The sequence below is a fragment of the Lissotriton vulgaris genome, chromosome 2_1 (assembly GCF_964263255.1).
Source record: "Lissotriton vulgaris chromosome 2_1, aLisVul1.2, whole genome shotgun sequence".
Lineage (NCBI taxonomy): Eukaryota > Metazoa > Chordata > Amphibia > Caudata > Salamandridae > Lissotriton > Lissotriton vulgaris.
The window spans coordinates 1,447,450,321-1,447,472,060 of record NC_141687.1 but is presented as its reverse complement, the minus strand read 5'-3'; the positions used below and the strand labels follow the sequence as shown (position 1 = coordinate 1,447,472,060).

General features: G+C 50.1%; 1 protein-coding gene across 3 annotated transcripts in view; it reads right to left on the bottom strand.

The window, feature by feature from the left end:
• ZRANB3 (zinc finger RANBP2-type containing 3) overlaps window positions 1-21,740 on the bottom strand; it is an 881,708-nt gene that overhangs the window by 239,298 nt on the left and 620,670 nt on the right. For all 3 annotated transcript variants that reach the window (XM_086957301.1, XM_086957303.1, XM_086957302.1), the window contains one exon: window positions 9,853-10,032. In XM_086957301.1, coding sequence (XP_086813427.1) covers window positions 9,853-10,032 — 180 coding nt within the window. The remainder of the gene's footprint in view (window positions 1-9,852; window positions 10,033-21,740) is intronic.

Here is a 21,740-nt window from a genome sequence, read left to right as displayed (position 1 = left end):
TGTTGTTCAGGTAGGCTGGTCCGGTGTTGTGGAATGCTTTGTGTGCGTGGGTGAGGAGTTTGAAGGTGATCCTCTTGTTGACGGGGAGCCAGTGCAGGTCTCTTAGGTGGGAGGAGATGTGGCTGCGGCGGGGGACGTTGAGGATCAGTCGGGCTGTGGCGTTCAGGATGCGTTGTAGTTGACGCAGGTGTTTGGCCGGGATTCCTGCTTAGAGTGCATTGCCGTAGTCCAGCCTGCTGCTGACGAGGGCCTGGGTCACTGTTTTTCTTGTTTCGGTTGGGATCCATTTGCAGATCCTGCGGAGCATGCGGAGGGTATTGTAGCAGGAGGAAGAGATGGTGTTGACCTGCTTTGACATAGAGAGGGAGAAGTCGAGGATGAATCCCAGGTTGCGTGGGTGGTCCGTGGGTGTCGGAGCTGCTCCCAGTGCGGTCGGCCACTAGGAGTCGTCCCAAGCAGAGGGGGCGGGACCTAGGATGATGACTTCTGTCTTGTCCGAGTTCAGTTTCAGAAGGCTGCTCCTCATCCACTCAGCAACGGCCTTCATTCCCTCGTGGAGGTTGGTTTTGGCGGTGCGCGGGTCTTTGGTGAGGGAGAGGATGAGCTGGGTGTCATCGGCGTAGGAGATGATGTTCAGGTTGTGCTGGCAGGCCACTTGTGCGAGGGGGGCCATGTAGACGTTGAACAGGGTCGAGCCCTGGGGTACGCCGCAGATGATGTCGGTGGATTCTGAACGGAAGGACGGGAGTATGACTCTCTGGGTTCTGCCGGAGAGGAGGGACGTGGTCCAGTCCAGGGCCTTCTTCTGGATTCCGGCTTCTTGGAGGCGTGTTCTTAGTGTGCGGAAGCAGACAGTGTCGATCGCGGCTGACAGGTCCAGGAGGATGAGGGCTGAGATTTCGCCGTTGTCTAGCTGGCATCTGATGTCGTCTGTGGCGGCGATAAGGGCAGTCTCGGTGCTGTGGTTGCGTCTGAATCAGGACTGGGATGGGTCTAGGATGTTGTTGTCCTCGAGGTGGTGGGGCAGCTGCATGTTGGCGATTATCTTGATGAGGTAAGTAAGGGGAGCAGGGAGATGGGCAGGAAGTTCTTGAGGTCTTTGGGGTCCGCCTTGGGTTTCTTGAGGAGGGCGTAGATTTCAGCGTGCTTCCAGATTTCCGGGAATGTCGCAGTGTCGAATGAGATGTTGATGATCTTTCGCAGCTGGGGTGCGATGGTTGCGTCAGCTTTGTTGAAGACGTGGTGTGGGCAGGGGTCTGATGGAGATCCTGAGTGGATGGAGTTCATGACCTTGCATGTCTCTTCGTCATTGACGTGGGTTCAGGAGGTCAGCTTGTTGGTGCAGGTGGCGTTCGGGAAGTGGTCTGTTGCGGTCAGGGCAGGTGATGAGTTGTGGCCCTCGTAGATGTCGGCGATGTTGGCGATCTTGCGATGGAGGAAGGTGGCCAGTGATTCGCACAGATCCTATGAGGGTGGGATGTCGTTGGTGTTGGCGCTGGGGTTTGAGAGTTCCTTCACTATGTTGAAAAGTTCTTTGCTGTCGTGTGCATTGTTCTCCAGTCTGGCTTTGAAGGACGATCTCTTGGCCGTTCTGATGAGGTGGTGATGTCTGCGGATGGTATCCTTGTGGGCTGCGTGGCGGTCTGGTGTGCGGTCGTGGTGCCATTTCTTCCCCAGCTTCCGGCAAGTCTGTTTGTTGATCTGGAATTCTTCGTTGAACCAGGCGGCTTTCTTGCTGGGGTGAGGGTGTTGGCGCAGTCGTCGATCCACTGTCTGTAGTTTCGGGCGGCGCGTCTGTGTCGGTGGGTGGGTTCTGGGTGAGGGTGGAGGTCAGTTGGTCTTCGGTAACTTTGCTCCAGCGGCGTCGAGGCAGTTGTTGGGTGTGGTGGTGCGTGGTTGGTTTCTTGAAGGTGAAGTTGATGCATCGGTGGTCAGTCCAGTGAAGTTCGGTGGTGTGGTTGAAGGCAATGTGGGTGCTTGTGGAGAAGACGGGGTAGAGAGTGTGGCCGGCGGCGTGGGTGGGTTCGGTGACGAGTTTTCGGAGGCCAAGGTTGTAGATCAGGGCGGTGGAATTGGCGTCATTGTTGTTCTCGAGGTGGAAGTTTAAGTCTCCGAGGAGGATGTAGTCCGTGAAGGCGAGTGCGTGGGTGCTGGAGAGGTCGGCGATGGAGTCGCTGAAGAGGGCCCAGGGTCCAGGGGTGTCTGTAGATGAGTGTTCCTCTGAGGGTGGTGTTGGGGTGGGTGTGGATCCGGAAGTGAAGGTGTTCGGCGGAGTTGAGGGAGTCGTCTGCGAGGGTGTGGACCTGGAGGGTAGACTTGTGGACGATGGCTATTCCTCCTCCCAGCCCATTGGTGCGGCCTCTGCGGGAAATCTTGTAGCCGTCTGGGATGGCTATGGCGACGTCGGGTGCCGAGGAGTCAAACCACCAAGTCTCGGTCAGGAAGGCCACGTCTGGGATGGTGGTGTCGAGCAGGTCCCAGAGCTCGACGGCGTGTCTGTGTGCGGAGCGGGTGTTGAGGAGTATGGAGCGGAGGTGGTTGGGTCCATTCCTTGGGGTTTTGGTGGATCTGTCGCATGTGAAGTTGTAGGTGTGGCAGGAGAAGGGTCCTTGGGTACGTTTCGGGGCAGCCTGGGAGCAGCTGTGGTTTCGGCCGGAGTTGAGAGCGTGGAGTGTGTTGGCGTCGTATCGGAGTCTGGCGTTGTGGCGTGTGCGAGGTCCAGGGGTTTTGGCGCTGGGTGCGGTCCAGTCGCGGACAGGCGCAGACGGGCTTGCCTTTGGCGCGCCCGCTGTGCGTCCGAGTAGCAGCCGCCACATAAGGAGTGGAGGGAGGGAGGGAGGAGCAGTTGGGAGGCGGGAGCGGGGCGGTGAGGGGGCGTGGCCTCAGGGGTAGCGGCGAGACAGAGCGGGAATAACAACGAGTAAAGGGGAGTGGGGGTTACCAGAGCGAAAAAGGGCCCAGAACCAGGCACAGCAAAGAACAGAAACAGAACCAGAAATTATGCAGATTAGAGCGCAGGTCTGTCCCAGGTCATGGCGGTGATGCGAGGCAGGCACCATCCACAATCCTACATGCGCACCCAAGAAGAATGGGATTTTCGTCTAAAAATAAGTGCTCGATAGAAACTATCATATGCAAGCCTAACCTACATCGATATTGTAAGCCAAAGTCCTATGTGCATCGAGAGAGGCAAAAGAAAAGTTATTTTGTATATATATAACGAAAGGAGGAGAGAAAAGAAAAACCAAAAAGTGAAAAAGTAGATACAGAGAGAGGTAACATAACTCTAACCGAGATGCCACTATGATGTTGGTCCGAAACAAAGTCTTACACCACACAACCCTTCGACAAGTACGTACTAAAGGGCCTCTATTCCAAGTAAGCCATAGGATAGTGAGTCTCAGAAAATGATGGTAGTAACAGGATCAAAACGGTGTATGCAGATTCATCCGCAAGTCCAATTTCCAATCAGTTGGGCACTGTAATGCCCAAATCCAGTCGAAACCAAAGGTGCGAATTCCTATGTCAGAACAACAACATCTGACAACAGTGCAGGTAGTCAGAATTTCCTAGTGATAGTAGCATACAATGTAAAGCATGTACTCACAAAAAGAGCCATATCAAACATTGTGATTATGACCAAAAATAACGGTCGAATCACATAATAGTTGTTAAAAGCGGCATCCCAGCGTATTTTTAGTGGGAAAACCTGTGCCTTGAAACAAACCCTAGATTAAAATATCAATTCAACATAATGGATAGAGTCCAAATGTATTATAACATCACTGCTGGTTATAAGTTCCCATACGTTGCAGCGTGCCCCATCCGTTACTGAACTCCGAATCCGAGTAAAGTACGGCACCGATAGAATTATAATTATAAAACAACATAACTTCGCAAGGAAAATCAGGACCTCACCTACAACACGCTAATACACAGTGCAGCAAGCACACGTTTGATCAACCAGAGAGACGTGTTCGATCGCTACCAACTACCTCAACGGGATTCGTAGGCCTCTTTTTAGGGCTCGCCTCTGCTGATGCGCTTCTGCGCATCGCTGGCGAAGCTCTATTACGGCTTATCCAGTGTTGAACCACCACTGGCGATTCCACTGGCGATTCCTTCAAGTGCATGTGCTTTTTAGGTCATTGCGCAAGCGCAAGCCCTAAAAAGCGCGTGCACAATGCCACCAGCCGCCTGCCTGCCTGCCTCGCATTACCAGATCAAAGGCAGCCCAGCCCCCCTCCCACAAGCTTATCAGCGTGTGCTCTGCCTCAGGCCGGCATTTCTCCTCCCCTCGGGCAAACAGATAGCCGCAATAACACCCTCCCTGCTCAGCTTTTTTCTCAATTTCTCCCCGACTACACTTCCCATTAGGAGCCCTTCCTCCCCCCAGATAATCTATCTCCATAAGAGATAAGCAGCTCTTCCACCATCTATAAACCATTCCGTTTCGACTCACTCACACGAAGAAGCAGTCTCTCATTGGCTGACTCAGTCAGTCACTTGTCCAGTCACTCAGGTGATGACTTACTCACTAATCTGCACACTCATGTACAGTCATATGTGCAGTCACTCAGTTACACTGTGCCATACACAGTACAGCACTGGATAGAGTCGCGCCCTTGACAACACCTTCCGTGTTTGATTATGTTACATAACCTGGCTCTCCGCAGCCTTTGCACTACACTCGGTGTAACACGCCCTCTGCACCACTCCCTGCTTCACAGGCCTTTCCACCCCACCCTGGATCACATTCCCTACGCATTCAGAACCGTCATGCACTTCAGTGACAGAGCGCACTGGGTGATTTCTGGGCTGTGTTCGAATGTGTACATTTACATGTCGGTAGATTTATATAGCGCCGGCCAAGTAAAATGCATCGGAGCGCTGTACCGAGGTGCGGGTAGAGATTATCCCGAGTCACCTGTGAGAGTAACACGATTAAAACATTGTCCTCTGCTTATTATACCTAATGAAAACGTGTGAACTTCTCTGCCAGAAGAACTTTCTGAACGACTACAACTTAAGGCGCTACCTTCAACCAGAGCCGGACTGGCCGTAGCGGACACCGGGCGTTAAAACTGTATCTTTTGTGACTGAAAATTATTATACACCATCTGAGTGGCGCTGTCCCTCCCCTCTGCCCAACGTAGAGCTGAAAGTACACACTGCCGAGTAACGGCACACGGGAATACATCTAGAAGGGATTTGAAGAATAGTTTTGTCCTGTTGGTGCTCGGTAAAGAAGTGAACCCTTATTTTATCGGAATGGATGGACCGGGGAAGAGACTGCTTCCCTTTTAAGGTCTCTGAAATGTTTGCTGACCTCACGGTTCTGCATTTGTGGTGTTCTCAGTGAGGTGGGGAGCGCTGTGGGATTACACATTTCCTGTGAGGTCGTATGACTGTGTGTGGGGTCCATGGCCAGTAATCCGTGAAATAAAACGCATTAGCGTGACATGTCATGTGTTGGCCTGGGGTGGTAGTAAGCTTTCGTCCTGTGACAGCTAGCTCCCAGATGCCAGGATGCGTGCACGTAGCTGATGTCTGCGGCTCGAGAGCGCCGCGAGACAAGCAGCGGTGGGCGCTGGGAAGTGCACTCTCGCGCACAAGGGTCATATACATACACGGAAGCAGAGACGCGGGCACAATGATATACTTATATAGGGAAGCACGCGCACCCACGCTCACAAACACACACTGATGCAGAGAATCATAAACACACAAACCAGCACACTGGCAAACTGATAAAGAGGGGTAAATGCACACACGGGTTAGGTACAGGCGGCATATACACACAGACACACACAATGGTACACGGAAGCACGTGCACGTACACAGTGATACAGTTAAGCCTACCCGTGCACAATTTACAGAGGAGTGTGATGTATTCTGACTACCCAACTCCCACATATAGAACGTAGAAGCAAGAATATACAATAACAATTCTATTGGAACAGTAAGGTAAGAATACTACAGAGTGCACACATATACATTATATATATATATTTATTTATTTATACACATACTGATAAAAGGAAGGGCAAAAACACACAGGTACAGTTAGGCACACACACAGATACAGGGAAGCACAATCAATAACACACAATTTACACTTACGTATACAAAGAAGCACACAAACGCAGAAACACACAAAGTCATTCAAACTAGATTACGTTGAAGCACACATACGAACGCACATGCAAATGCACATGGTCAGGGCCAGAAGTAAATACTCGTACACAAAAGCACACATGCATAAAACACACACAATACGAACGCACACAGTACACATATGGAACACACCCAGGGGGAAGCACACATTTCTGTGATATAAAAAAGACACGGACCAGTTCATTACAAAAATGAAAAGTACATTGCGTTCACCTAGTATCAAAAGGACATATGACTCAAAATTAATTTAGCTATTTTAAAAAAAAACACATAAATAAAAAAAATTCATTCATAAGACCAATAGCTCAAACTTTCCTAATGCGAGCCCTATTGCATTTCCAATGCTTGTTCTATTTTCATTTCATTCACCCCCAGCCATGTAGATGCTATGGCCAGGTGCCTTGTATTTTCTTGCTATTGCATTTGCCTGGTCTTTGTATGCACCATTGACGTGATTGCAGTTGTGTTCTTGTAAAACTAATAAAAAGATTGGATACAAAAAAAGTGACCAAGGTAGTCTGATTGGGGAGAAGGCACTGAAAATTAAAAACAATGAATGTAAACAGTCTGATCATTTGTTTTAGTCTGCTCGGAAGTGAAAAAAAAATCAGACACTGGATATTTATTTTATCAATGAAATTATTCAGATATTCTGTTGAACTACGTCAGTTAATAAAAAATAATATAATATTCATGGAGGCGATGTAAATAGGTGCTAAATATTAAGGCCATAACGTGTATCACCCCTGTCAGTAACTGAAAACACCAATGAAGGGGATAGAATTTATGGTAGAAATGCTAGGCTTGTGAGTTTTTTGAGAATGAGGCTTTTGCAATATCGGCCACTGAAACCACATCACATAATCCACAAGAGGATTATGCATGGGAGGTGTTCAAATAATACAGGAAACACATAGCTCATTGAGAGATAATAATTTAAAGGTTGCTTGACCTCTAGCGATATGAGTAGAAGTCTTTGCTGGAGTGCACAGAACCTCAACTTGTCACATTCTTCCCACTGCTCAATGTCCTGAAGTTCCTTTCAGAATCCATATTATAATATTCAACTTTTTTTTATAAAACTTCAAATCGGTATATTTGTTGTAAAGAACATGTGATGTACTCAAAGCCTCTTTATATGTACATACGGTTGAATATTAACATTTTCTCACAAAATAAATGTATTCTGTATGTGATGTGCATTTCTACTGAATCTAGAATTGGGTTCAAAATGTGAATAAGTAGACATAGCTAAGAAAATTCTGATTACGCTTTAATATAATAATGTTGGTGCTAAACATGAAATATAAACTTCATTTACGCAGACCCCTACTCATAAATCCCTGGTCCGACATGGTTGCACAGATCATTTGCCAGTCTAGTGCATTTATTCTCAACATGTCCAGCTTTGGATATGTTGTGGGGTGACATTTATGCCCAGTTATGATGCATTATAGATGTTGAGTTATTTTGAATGGCAACATTAAATTATTGAATTTACTTGTGAATACTACTTCAGAAAGTATGTACAGTTATTAATATGGTGGTTATCCACATGCTAAATGCCCTTGATTGGATTAAGTTGGGACTGTGTTCGACCAATACATGTTACTTACTGAACTGGTCTTGTGTTTTATTTTAAGAAGATCGCTTATTGCTTGTAAAACAGACAGTTTTATAAAAATATGTGGTTTCTAAGAGGCATTACTCTTTTAGCTGCCTTTATGGTAGGGGTCAAAGCCTGCTATTTTTTACCTGCCATTTTTGTACAGAATTATTAAATATTGTACTAGATTTCCAAAGTAATGAAATGTTCCTATTGTTTTCCGGGTCTCTAAATTAATATCCAAATTGACTAATTAAATGTATCCGGAATTTTGCAAAATGAATCAACGTCAATCTTATATTAAATGTAGCTAATTTAAACAAGCTCTGACAAAGCCAATACGGCTCACCTTTAGAAGGCTAATGCTGAGATAATGGCTTTTTCTTTACCCTTCGAAAATGGACATTTGCCATGATAGAACAGTAAAGTAAAATAGGCAAAGTAGTCGCTGGTGTGTCGTAACACATACATAGCAACGCATATTGGCACATTATAGTCATCTTGGATTTTTTTATTAATTAATGCAAGATTACCACCCAGATTACACCAAAGTGAAAACGATGCACCCTCAGCAATTATGGTGGTTTTACTTCAACGTTCTACCATGGGAAATGTGAAGTTTAGAACGGTAAAGTAAAAAAAAAGAACATAAATAGCGGAAGTTCAAACCTAGAGGTGAGCGATCCACCAGAGCTCGAAGCTTCCTGGCCCTCTAAAAAACAGACATTCAAAGGCAATGAATGAGCTGGGTGGGTGGGGTAAATTAGAGGTTGATAAATAGAGCACATGAGAAGCAGAAGCACTGGGGTGGGGATGGCTACTTCATTCATTTTAAGAGTGTGAGGGATTATTTTATGGTGCTTCCATAAACTAAAAAGCATGGGATGGTACCAATGCTGAAGAACAGTCTACTTAGCCAAAGCTTAAAGCCAGCTGAACCACAGTAGACAATGACGAGAAGGGGCAATTCAAAAGCTCTTTTTGTGTGTGTATGTTGTGTGTTGTATAGTGCGGTGTTTGATGGGCATAGCTCTTGCCAGACAATTAAAGTTGTCTGTAGGAGAGACTTAACTATGAATGTCCTGCTTATTTCGTTCGTGCAGAGTCAACAGGTCTCAGGGGTTTCAAAGACGTAACTGCTTGTAGCTGAGGAACACAACATCAGATTTTGGTGCATGTTCCCTATGCCTTTACTTTTGAAAGAGGGTGGTCTGACCCTTGGTCATCCACTTCAATACTTAGGTATTCGAATGCATTTTGGGATAAGGGCTTGTTCTAGTCAGGGATTGCAAGGACTGTGTTCCTGTCTGCCTCCTTGGTACAAGCTAATACAAATCAGTACATGAAAGCTTAAGATTGAAAGGAAAGGAATTTTCACAGCCAGCGTCAGATGGCCATACATTTTAAAAGGTAGGCAAGTTTTGCTAGCAATTGCCTTGAACAGATATGGAAAACAGGATGTGTTTTTTCTTGCTGTGCATAGTTTTGAATTGTTATTGGCTCTCCGATTCATTTTTGTAGTATATGAAAGACGGCTATACAATACTTAGCATACGTAATCATAAGCTGATCTCCTTGTTATGATAATTCACTAAACAATTACGCCTGTTACCACCATGTAATATTTGCCAAGTGTCAGTAACATATCATTTTCCAAAGGAATCTGCCTAGTCAGCGGTTCACACCATTCCTTTGAGCTACGACGTAGGGTACCCTGCCATCTTCGCACACAATAATTGTACAGCGAGTCACTTTAAAAACCATAATTGCTTCTTGAATGGCTGTGTCCAGAAAGGCAGTCACGGTTTCGATTATCCAAGTAGCCAAGGAGCATGGGAGAATAATTCCAAGCTATCAAATCAAAAATCTAATGCATGGATCGCAGATGTCAATACTGAGTATTTAGAATATGCAATAACAGTGCCTACCTTGTGGAGGAAAAATAACGCCATTATAGTCTCAGTATACGTTGTAGTAACAGATGTGACGTTGCAGATAGAAGGGAGAGATGAGGTAAAACAAAGCAGACAAAAGAAGGGAGCTTTTTCTGTTTTTAATGAGAACTGTACCTTGCGGTTGAGCATCCCCCACATCAGAGTGTCCAGGGTTCCCTTCGCAATAAGGTAATGGATATGCACGGAACAGCTCTGCCCGATGCGATGTGCTCGGTCTTCTGCTTGCTTTATATGGCCAGGGTCCCAATACAACTCCGCAAAAACAACATGTGTAGCAGCCGTGAATGTTAGGCCCTTAGGAATTAAATGTTTTATTTAGTTAGAGTTTTGAAATAATGTGTCTGCAAAAATCAGGTGCATCACAATAGGAGGTGAAGGAAAATTAAAATAATAGTATACATAAATATATACCAGGTTCACCATGGTCTCTAGGCATTCAGATAATAAGAGCCTGATTCCAAGGGTGAGGCGCAAATAGTGAACTGATATTGTGCACCCACTATTTACAAATACTGGAGAATGCAGTAATTAGCAGTGCAATAGATCAGGTAGGGAAGGATCACTTGTCCTGCATAACCCGGGTATACAGGTCGCGTACCGATGCGTCCCAAATAAAAAACCCTCATTCACGCGTTTAAAGATCGGAAAGCGGTATATCTTGGTTCTCTGCTGTTTTGTCACGTGATTGCATAATCATAGTGTTAGTAGTTATGCATCCTCCACCCGGAGGTTTACCCCTGGTTAAAAGCAGTAGTGATCAGTGATGTGTATGGTATTCCTATTAAAATACTCAAACAGCCAGATTTTCGTCTTTATTGGGTCTGGATTCGAGTAGGAAGTTTAAGAGACTTTGTGGTGTGCGTTTGAGAATTATTAGGCTTCTCACGCACTTAATTTAGTGATTTTAAAAAAGGTCGACATGTTTCAGCACTTGGTTGCCTTGTGAGGTCGAATGGACTTTCTTCAGGACCAATAGTGAATGGTGTGTAGAGACTGTGGGCGTCTCAGTGAGTATGTTCTCTTATAAAATAATTTTCATTTTATTCAGAGAGATGAGAAGAGGGATATATTAATCCCTATTCAGAATAGGTCTCATGGTACCTTTCGCGGTAACTTTTCACGCCTCAACGGGTTGCCAGGGAGTCAAGGAGGCCTACTGCTGCTTGATCCTTGCATGACTTGTGCTGACTCCACCACTCTGGACCACTCATCCGGGTCCAGAGTGGTGGAGTCAGCCCATGTCGTGCAAGGATCAAGCCCATTCGAACTCACAAGGCAACCAAGGGCTGAAACATGTCGACCTTTTTTAAAATCACTAAATTAAGTGCGTTTACAATACATTTGCTACTTATCAGGACAACGAGGTACATACATTATTTAATAACGTCAATAAAAGGTACTGCAGCATTAAGGGCTCATCAGTAAATCAGTACCAGATGCTCTCGACTGAAATTGTGAGTTCAACGTTTTAGCGAATGCACTGAAAAGAACGTGATGAAAGATTCTTGGAAAGGCAGTGTTGTTGTTCTTCACAAAAAAGGCGACTGCTGCACAACTACGACTTGACAGCCCCTTGAGCGGTGACGTGAATGCCATTTGAAAAACGTTTATTATCTTGTCTCCATCCTTGGGCTCACAATAACCGTGCTGTACTGGTAAATCAAACAGCTTCATGAGAAACAAAATCAATAAGCATCGTTCAAGGACACAGCCCTTAAGCATTAGCAGGCGATGTTTAGGATTCTGCGTTATACCACTTCTTCACAGAGCCTTTTATCTGGCAGGCCATAGATACTTGCACAGTAAACCTATCATCTGGACAATGTTAGGGGACTATTGCATTTGCTAAACTCTATCTAATTTGGGATGCGAGAACAAATCAGCTTGTGTTGTCAGGACATCCTTTAGGCTCACATCTTCATATTTCAAGACACGCATCATCATCGTGCTGCACTACAAACTACATCTCCCACTCCCTGACAGCCCATGCCCCCAAGGCTTCCAAAAGAATGGAACGCATCTCCTACCAGACAATTCCCAAGTACAAATCAAAGCATCTCATCTCAAAAATTCAAGGAGAGAAGCAGTGTTTGTAATGCTCTTAGCTTTTGTGGGCCTCTAAGCCCTCCAATCAGTGCCAAGGTCGTCTAAAAGCGGTGCTCATACGTTCAAAACAGGCCTTCCGAACCTCCAATGCCACGCATTAATTAGTCTTTTGTAAAAATGTTCCAGAACATTGTTCCAGTCCAATATGTGCATTCCAAGTTTGACCCTCACCTCGCTTCTAAAACCTCTTTAGACATCAAAGGCATATTAACTATTTCACAGGCGCTCTTTCTTCCCCCACATTTGCTATCTCTGATCAATCCCTGCAGAATGCTACCCGAGTACCAGCTATTTGTATCCATATCATTTTCCAAGGGCTCCTAACACTTCCTTCCTCCCAGTAACGTAGGATAAAAATACAATGTCAGAAAAGTTACTAAGTCAAGCATTTCTATTATCTGTTGGTATCAATCGCCTGTAGGCGGTGAGGGGTGCGGTGCCATCTGTGCAAAATCATGTCCCCAATCCTTGAATATGAATGAATAACGCCACTCAGTATTTTTATTTACGAGGAGTTCCCACTGGTTATGTTTAACACATTTGCTTTGGAACTCTTCTTGGAAGGACTCCTCCCCTTGTATAAGCAGTTTATATAGCTTTGAATTAGGTGAGTATTTCCATCCACCTTTGTAAACGTTTTTCAGATTGGGTAAGGCGTCTTGTGGCTTCGGGTTTAACATAGGATGCTAAAACCAGCGTGATTAGCAAAAAGGACATTGGGTAGCCTTGCTTGGTGTCACCCTAAATCCAGACTTTTTGGGGAATATCTACCATTAATATGTATGTTAACGAGGGGCAGGAAGATCCTGCATCAATCATTACATGGAATATTAGTCCAAATCTCAATGCTTGCAATACCTCTCTAGAAAACTCAAACTCACCCTATTCAATGATTTCTTTTTGTATCCAAAGAATATAAAACTGTGTATTGCTCCAGTTTATTGGATGTATCTACAGGTGGAGCAACTTTTTAGTATGGTCTTCCATTTGCCTTTTAAGTTAAACCCCAAACTGATAAGACTATTAGTTGGGGCATTATCTCCTCTGACCAAAATCTTTACAAGCATATTGACATCAGTATTTAGAGGAGATATAGGGCAGTAGGCTCCACAATCCTCCGGGTCCTTCCCTAGATTTAAAAGAACAGATACGGGGGCGTGGCTTGGCGATGCGGGGAGACGTGTCCTGCTCCGGTGCTCTACCGCCTTCATGAGCGTTTCTTTAGCGGAGCTGGGGTGCTGAACCGCGATCCCGGGAGTGCTGGATGCTGCCTAAGAGTTGGGGCACCTGCGGGGAGCAGTAGATTACAGGACGGCTGTGCTGCGGACTGGTAACGACCGCCAACGTCCCTCCGAGGAGCAGTGTCCGCCATTTTGAGCCGTCAGACTGCGGGGCCGACTCGCGCCCTGCGGGCTGCCTGGAGTCCTGCCTGAGAGTCCCGGCTGTGCGATTGCTGCCGGCTGGGTCTGGGCCGGTAGTGGGCGCTTCGAAGCGGGAGCTTGCCCTGTGGTTTCTGTGGCTCAGAGCGGCTGGAAAGAGCGATAGAGGATGGCGACGCGGCCTGGTGTGGCCTCCCCGGAGAGGAGCGCTGCAGCCTGACAGCGGCTGCCCCTGAGGTGCGCGAGCCGGTGCACGGACCGGCCTTGCTTCACAGCCATCAGGAGGAGGTGGCAAGGAGCGACAGGACAGTGCGATAGGGGCGGCGACGCGGCCTGGTGAGGCCTCCTTGTTGCAGAGCGCCGTGGCCCGACGGCGGCCGGCCTTGCGGTGGTGCGGGAACAGAGGCACGGGCCGGATTCGATTTGCAGACGGCTGGAGGAGCGGTGAGTCCCCCCCTGGGAACAGACGGCGCAGCGGTGAGTGCAGTCCCCCGGCACTGTCACGCGGGGGTCAGAGGTGCCCGGCTGCGGTCTCTGTAGAGGAGCGGAGGCCCGCGTGGGACTCGGGGAGGCGGCGCAGGACAGGCGGAAGGTGCTCGGCGGCTGCTCTGGGGGGCCCGCACTGAAGTGCCTGGAGAGGTGAGGCGGATCGGCGGGGCTCTCTTGGGTGAGCAGCAGGAGGTGGACTGCACAACGAACCTATGGTGGCAGAGGCGGACCATCGAGCCTGTTGTAGGTGCGGGGGGTCGGGCCATTGTAGGGAGCGTTGACCCGGGCGGCACTGGGGGGCTCTAAACATTGCCTACTGCTGTCCCCCAGAGTCCTGCTCCCCGATCTTCCTGCGCTATCTGGTTGCCAGGTGCGCCCCATTTTGAGTCGAGCGGCGAGTTTCCCTGGGGGTCCTGCAGGGGAGCGCTGCCATTTTGAGGCCCGACATGGACGTTACGCGTTGGCGCGTGGTGGGTGACTGAGGGTCCTGCAGGTGAGCGCCGCCACTTTGAGGCCTGGCCTGGATGTTCCCCGAGACTGATGATATAGCGGAAGACATCCTCCCCTTGCCGGCGCTGCTGCCTTGGGACATGGAGGTAGCTTGAGGAGGACTGGTGGTGCGCTAGTGGTGCGGTGAGGGCCTATACCCTTTGAGGTGCTGGGACCTGGTGGAGCCTGCCCGTGAAGGTGGCAGTGGTGTGGACTGGCGCACCCTTCACCTGGCTGGCCCTGCTCCTGGCGGGGTCTGGGGGATGCTTTGCATGGCCTGAGTTGGTGAGGAAGCGGCTAGGCCAAAGCGCCCGTTGTATAAGGACAGTTTTCCATGTTTTGTTGGCCTGTTAGCAGCGTCCAAGGTGAGGGGGGGGGGCTGTTGTGAGCGGGTGGACAGCGCACCCCCGGACCGCCCTGCACAAACTTTTTGAAGAGATTGCGCTTTCTGCTTGTTAAGGCCGGGGACAGGGGAGGTGCACGTTGTTCGGGAGGTTGGGTTTGCCACTAGTGTAGCAGTTCTCTGATTTTGCTGGCCCTGGGGGGCCGGGGGGCTGGGGGATGAGGGATGAGGGAGGGCCCTAACGCACCTGGTCCTCTAGATACTTCCTTACTTATTGCCAGTTAGGCTTTTTGGAGACGGGGGATGGGACTGGGCCTGCCCTGGGCACACACCATCTGGTAGGTGCAGAGTGGGCTGATTGACTACTGCTGCGGAACTGGCAATGACGCGGTCCAAAGGAGGCAAAGCCGACCAGGCGGCGGTCTCTAGAAACAATTCAGTCGTGGCAATGTGGGGTAAGGCCGGGGCATCAGCACCTGCTGAGGGGCCACCACAAGCCGCTGGAGACACAAAGCCAGTGACACGGGCCTCTATGACCTCCTTCATGTCCGAACCCAAGATGGAAATAGGCTTGTTATGTTCTGAGGTGAACTCCTGTGAATGGGAACTGCGGAAGTAGGTCACCGACCTGGGGGACCAGGTGGACGGGCTGGAGAAAACAGTGGATGCTCGCACGGAGGATCAGGAGCAACTGTGGCAATGCCTGGCGATGCTGGAAGAGCAAAATATAGAATTGCAAGTCAAACAGGAGGACCTAGAAAATCGAAGCCACCGGAACAACCTCTGTATCCGGGGGGTTCCTATCGGGGCAGAGGGGAAGGACATTATGACCTATGTGGCGCAACTCCTTCACAAGGTTTTGGGGGATGAGGACGCTTCCCTGCAGGCTTTGGACCGGGCCCACCGAGTTTCCGGGCCCGCAGGGAGACCGGGTTTTCTCCCAGATATCCTGACACGGGTACATTTCTTTACCGAAAAGGAGGCTATATTGAAGGCGGCAAGGGACAAGCTAGATCTCAGCTACGAGGGACACAAGATTCAAAATTTTCAGGACCTGGCACCTAACACCCTTCACAGACGAAGAGCTTTCAAACCAGTGACGGAGAAGCTAAGGGCCCTCAACATCTCTTACCAGTGGGGCCATCCCTTTGCCCTCATTTTCCAGTGGGAAAACAAGCGTAGAGTATTAAGGTCCTATTGGGAGGCGGAGCAACTGCTTAGATTACCGGAGTCGCCATCCCACATCCCCTCTCGACAGCGGCGTCAGGAGCGGATTCCGGTCAGGCCGTCCTGGACTACTGTGCGGTACAAAAGGGGGTGGTGATGGACGGAGCATCTGAATCAATCAAACACTCACACCCAATCAAAAGATCTGGGTTTAATCCATCAGCGTTCTTTAGCCCACTCTGCCACCCCAGTTCAGACATGGCTATATGCAAATCAGTCTGACCCTGTGCCTCATGGGAACAGTCCAGCCAAACTGCCAAGCCATGTCTTCCCTGGACAGGAAACAAGCTTCCGAGAACCGGTTTCTGGCATTCCAGCCGTCTTCAGCCCGGCTTGCTTGAATCCAGTGGCAAAGTGAGCAAGGGACTCACGTCTGAACATACCCTGCCACACTTATGGCGGCCAAAAGCGGTACAAAAGGGGGCTCTAGTAATGTTTGTTCTTGAGACAACTGTAGGACTCCCCCGGACTTTTCCCTAGGGAGTGACATCTCTGAGTGCGTCTGAACCCTTGGGTATAGGATGCCCTGTGAATGGGACAGTACAATGTGGCCCCGTTGGCCTTTGTTGACCTTCATTGCTGGTTGGCCACCTTTAGAGCTCTTGACCTTCTGTCCCTCTCTTGGCTCTTTACTGACCTTTTTTCTCCTCTATCTTCTTTCTTCTGTGTGCGGTGGGTGGGGGATCCGGTGGCTGCGGACTTCTGAACGGGCGGGGATGGAGGAGGCCTCTTCTGAGTCTATATCCTTGCAGTGGCGGGGGTGGGGGGCGTGGGTGGGCCCTGATTGACACACAGCATGACTGCGACCTTGCCTAGGCCCTTAAAGATCCTAACGCTTAACGGGCTGTGGCTGACTCTAAAACAGCGGGTGTGGCAATATTGTGCAGGAATGGCTTCAGGCGGGGAGACAATAAGCCTTTTAGGAGTGGAGATGGGCGCTTTCTTAAAGTCACAGCGGAACTCGGGAGGCGATGGTTCACTTTATGTAATGTATACGCGCCCAAGCAGATGCAGGATAGATACCTCCAGACACTCTTGCGGGAACAGATTCCATGTGGTGACCCTTTTTGGTACTGGGAGGGGATTTCAACTTAGTCTGGGATCCGGACACGGATCGTAGTGACGCCTCGTTCAGCGGAGCCGGGGCCATGTCCTCTGTGTTGTGTACACAGATAACAGCACTGGGGCTGATAGACGCGTGGCGCTATCACTGCCCGGGGTTGAGGACTACTCATTTTACTCTCACGCTCACCGCTCGTACTCTCGCATAGACTTTTTTATTTTGCCTCGCATGATTTGGTTTGGGACATGCTAGGGGCCTCTATGTCGGATATCTTGTTGTCTGATCACGCTCATGTTGAGCTGCTCTTGCAGGACCTGGCCACTTGCCCTGCCTGGGAGGCGCGTTGGTGTTTGCTGCCGAGTATTCTCCGAGATGCGGCCGACGTTGAAAGCATCCGGGCTGCCATCGACCCTTACTTTACTAGTAATGATATCCCGGAGACGCCCTTCCCTGTGGTGTGGGACGCCTTTAAGGCCACGATCTGGGCCACATCACCTCTCTGTCGATCGAGCGGAGGCACAAGGCTTGTAAATTGGAGGACAGCTAGGCGAAGGACATAAAGCGTGCTGAGCTCAAGGATCGGGAGCATTCTTTCCTGGGGTCCAGGCGGCGGCTCGCCAACTTGTGGGGGCACCTCAGGCTTTTGCGCATCAACAAGGCAGAGCACTCTCTGCTGGCACTGAAGCAGCGCTATTTTGAGGGAGGAGATACGGTGGGCCGCCTGCTGGCGGGGACAGTGAAAGCGCACGCGGCCAGGGCCCACATAGCCAATGTCGAGCTCCCGGATGGGAATAGGGCTATTTTGGAGGGAGACAAGTGCGAGGCATTTCGGGGCTATTATGCCGCCCTGTATCAGAGGGAGACTCCCTCTACAGACGCGGTTGCGGCCGTCCTAACTACGAGGGGACGCCAATGCATCCATTGTGTGCGAAGACTCTGGAGGACCCAATCCTCGAGGAGGAGATAACGTCAGCCGTGAAGGACCTTCCTTTGGGGAAAACTCCGGGACCGGATGGCCTACCCCTGTCCTTTTATCGCACATTCCAGTCACAGCTTCAACCTTACCTTCTGAGGTTGTTCAACTCTTTCAAGGATACCGAGGGGCCATCATCCGACATGGGCATGGCGAAGATTGCGTTGATACCGAAGCCTGGGAAGGACCCCACGCTGTGTGCATCCTACCGCCCCATAGCTTTACTGAATACCGATCTCAAAATCTGAACCTGTGCCTCATGGGAACAGTCCAGCCAAACTGCCAAGCCATGTCTTCCCTGGACAGGAAACAAGCTTCCGAGGACCGGTTTCTGGCATTCCAGCCGTCTTCAGCCAGGCTTGCTTGAATCCAGTGGCAAAGTGAGCAAGGGACTCACGTCTGAGCATACCCTGCCACACACACTTATGGCGGCCAAAAGCGGTACAAAAGGGGGCTCTAGTAATGTTTGTTCTTGAGACAACTGTAGGACTCCCCCGGACTTTTCCCTAGGGAGTGACATCTCTGAGTCGTCTGAACCCTTGGGTAGAGGATGCCCTGTGAATGGGACAGTACAATGTGGCCCTTTTGGCCTTTGTTGACCTTCATTGCTGGTTGGCCTGGGTGGCCGCCTTTAGAGCTCTTGACCTTCTGTCCCTCTCTTGGCTCTTTACTGACCTTTTTTCTCCTCTATCTTCTTTCTTCTGTGTGCGGTGGGTGGGGGATCCGGTGGCTGCGGACTTCTGTACGGGCGGGGATGGGGGAGGCCTCTTCTGAGTCTATATCCTTGCAGTGGCGGGGGTGGGGGGTGTGGGTGGGCCCCGATTGACACACAGCATGACTGCGACCTTGCCTAGGCCCTTAAAGATCCTAACGCTTAATGTTAAGGGCTTGAACTCCCGCAACAAGCGGAGGCAAACATGGCGCTAGCTCCTTCAGCAGAGCCCCAACATCATATTCCTGCAGGAAACTCACTTGTTGCAAGCGGACACGATGCGCATGGTGCACCCTAAATATCCCCTCCAGTTTTGGGCTGCGGCTGACTCTAAAACAGCGGGTGTGACAATATTGTGCAGGAATGGCTTCAGGCGGGGGGACAATAAGCCTTTTAGGAGTGGAGATGGGCGCTTTCTTAAAGTCACGGCGGAACTCGGGAGACGATGGTTCACTTTATATAATGTATACGCGCCCAAGCAGATGCAGGATAGATACCTCCAGACACTCTTGCGGGAACAGATTCCATGTGGTGACCCTTTTTGGTACTGGGAGGGGATTCCAACTTATTGTGGGATCCGGACACGGATCGTAGTGATGCCTCGTTCAACCGAGCTGGGGCCATGTCCTCTGTGTTGTGTACACAGATAACAGAACTTGGGCTGATAGACGCGTGGCGCTATCACTGCCCGGGGTTAAGGGACTACTCATTTTACTCTCACGCTCACCGCTCGTACTCTCGCATAGACTTTTTATTTGCCTCGCATGATTTGGTTTGGGACATGCTAAGGGCCTCTATGTCGGATATCTTGTTGTCTGATCACGCTCATGTTGAGCTGCTCTTGCAGGACCCGGCCGCTTGCCCTGCCTGGGAGGCGCGTTGGTGTTTGCTGCCGAGTATTCTCTGAGATGCGGCCGGCGTTGAAAGCATCCGGGCTGCCATCGACCCTTACTTTACTAGTAATGATATCCCGGAGACGCCCTTCCCTGTGGTGTGGAACGCCTTTAAGGCCACGTTCTGGGGTCACATCACCTCTCTGTCGATCGAGCGGAGGCACAAGGCTTGTAAATTGGAGGACAGCTAGGCGAAGGACATAAAGCGTGCTGAGCTAAAGGATCGGGAGCATTTTTTCCTGGGGTCCAGGCGGCGGCTCGGCAACCTGAGGGGGCACCTCAGGCTTTTGCGCACCAACAAGGCAGAGCACTCTCTGCTGGCACTGAAGCAGCGCTATTTTGAGGGAGGAGATAAGGTGGGCCGCCTGCTGGCGGGGACAGTGAAAGCGCACGCGGCCAGGGCCCACATAGCCGATGTCCAGCTCCCGGATGGGAATAGGGCTATTTTGGAGAGAGACAAGTGCGAGGCATTTCGGGGCTATTATGCCGCCCTGTATCAGAGGGAGATTCCCTCTACAGACGCGGTTGCGGCCGTCCTAACTAACTACGAGGGGACGCCAATGCATCCATTGTGTGCGAAGACTCTGGAAGACCCAATCCTCGAGGAGGAGATAACGTCAGCCGTGAAGGACCTTCCTTTGGGGAAAACTCCGGGACCGGATGGCCTACCCCTGTCCTTTTATCGCACATTCCAGTCACAGCTTCGACCTTACCTTCTGAGGTTGTTCAACTCTTTCAAGGATACCGAGGGGCCATCATCCGACATGGGCATGGCGAAGATTGCGTTGATACCGAAGCCTGGGAAGGACCCCACGCTGTGTGCATCCTACCGCCCCATAGCTTTACTGAATACCGATCTCAAAATCTATACCAAGCTTCTAGCAAAACGCCTAGATCCTTATATGCCGGGGCTCGTGGACCTGGACCAGGCCGGTTTCATCTGCAACCGTCAGGGAGCGGACAATGTGCGTAAGCTCGCGCACCTTGTGGGGAAAGTGCATCATTGGGAAATCCCGGCCTGCCTTCTTTCGCTGGATGCGGAGAAGGCCTTAGACCGGGTGGACTGGACCTTCCTTAGGGCGGTCCTGCAAAAGTTTGGGCTGGGTCCGAAGATGATCATGAGGATCATGGATCCATATGTAGGGCCCAGATCAGGATTCGGGTCAATGGTCAACCTACGGCGCCGCTTTCTATTCATAGGGGTACAAGGCAGGGGTGCCCCCTATCGCCCCTGCTGTTTGCTCTTGCAGTGGAGCCCCTTGCGGAAATAATTTGTCGGGCACCCGACATTCATGGTATCTCCCACGGCGGCCGGGAAAACAAGGTGGCGCTTTTTGCGGACGATCTTATCCTCACTCTTATGCGCCCTCGAGAGTCTCTCCCAGCACTGCACAAGGTCCTCTGCCTTTGAGAAGGCCTCTGGCCTCAAGATCAACCATGACAAGTCCTGGGCCTTTAATCTTACCATTCCGAAAGAGGAGATACCCCCTCTGAAAGACGTGGTACCCTATCAGTGGGCTGGACACCATGTTCGCTATCTAGGCCTCCTGCTTACCCCCTCCTTGGACACGTGGACTTCGGTGAACTGGAGTTGTCCTTGAAGACCTACGGAGGTGGAGACCTCTGATGTTGTGGTTGGGCAGACAACGCCATCAAGATGTCGATCCTCCCTAAAATCTTATATTTGTTTCAATGCCTTCCCACTCCTGTTCCACTCCACTGTATAAGAGGCCTGCAGCGAGAGCTCACGTCCTTTATATGGGGCGGAGAGCGGTCCCGGTTCTCACAGAAGCTCCTTATGACACCGTGGGATAGGGGGGGGGGACTAGCCTGCCCTAATCTATTGGGCCTCGCACCTCTGCTTCATGGTGGAGTGGGGGATGAGGTAGAGCGAGAAGGGATGGCTGCATATGGACCGAGCGGTAACGGGGCGAACCATCTGGGACCTGGCATGGCTGCATCGGACGGCCCGATCTAAGAGCGCTTATATGGCGGTGCCCACGAGGACAGTACTAGAAATATGGGATAACATAGCTGTGGCCAGGGGCCTTACCACATTTCCATCTCTGCATACCCCCATAGCAGGGAACCCGCTTTTCCCGCCAGCCCATCGATCCCGTGCCTTTGACAAATGGAGGCAAGGAGACTGCAGGGTGATCTGCGACCTATATGAGGGGGGCGCACTCAAGACCTTAGACCACTGTAGGGAGGAGTTTTGTGTACCACCAGAGGCGAGATTGCAGTATGCCCAGCTGCGACATTGGGTTTCTGAGGGGGAAATGTTTCAGGCGGCCACACGCTAATTTACCCCTTTTGAGAGGTTGGCGC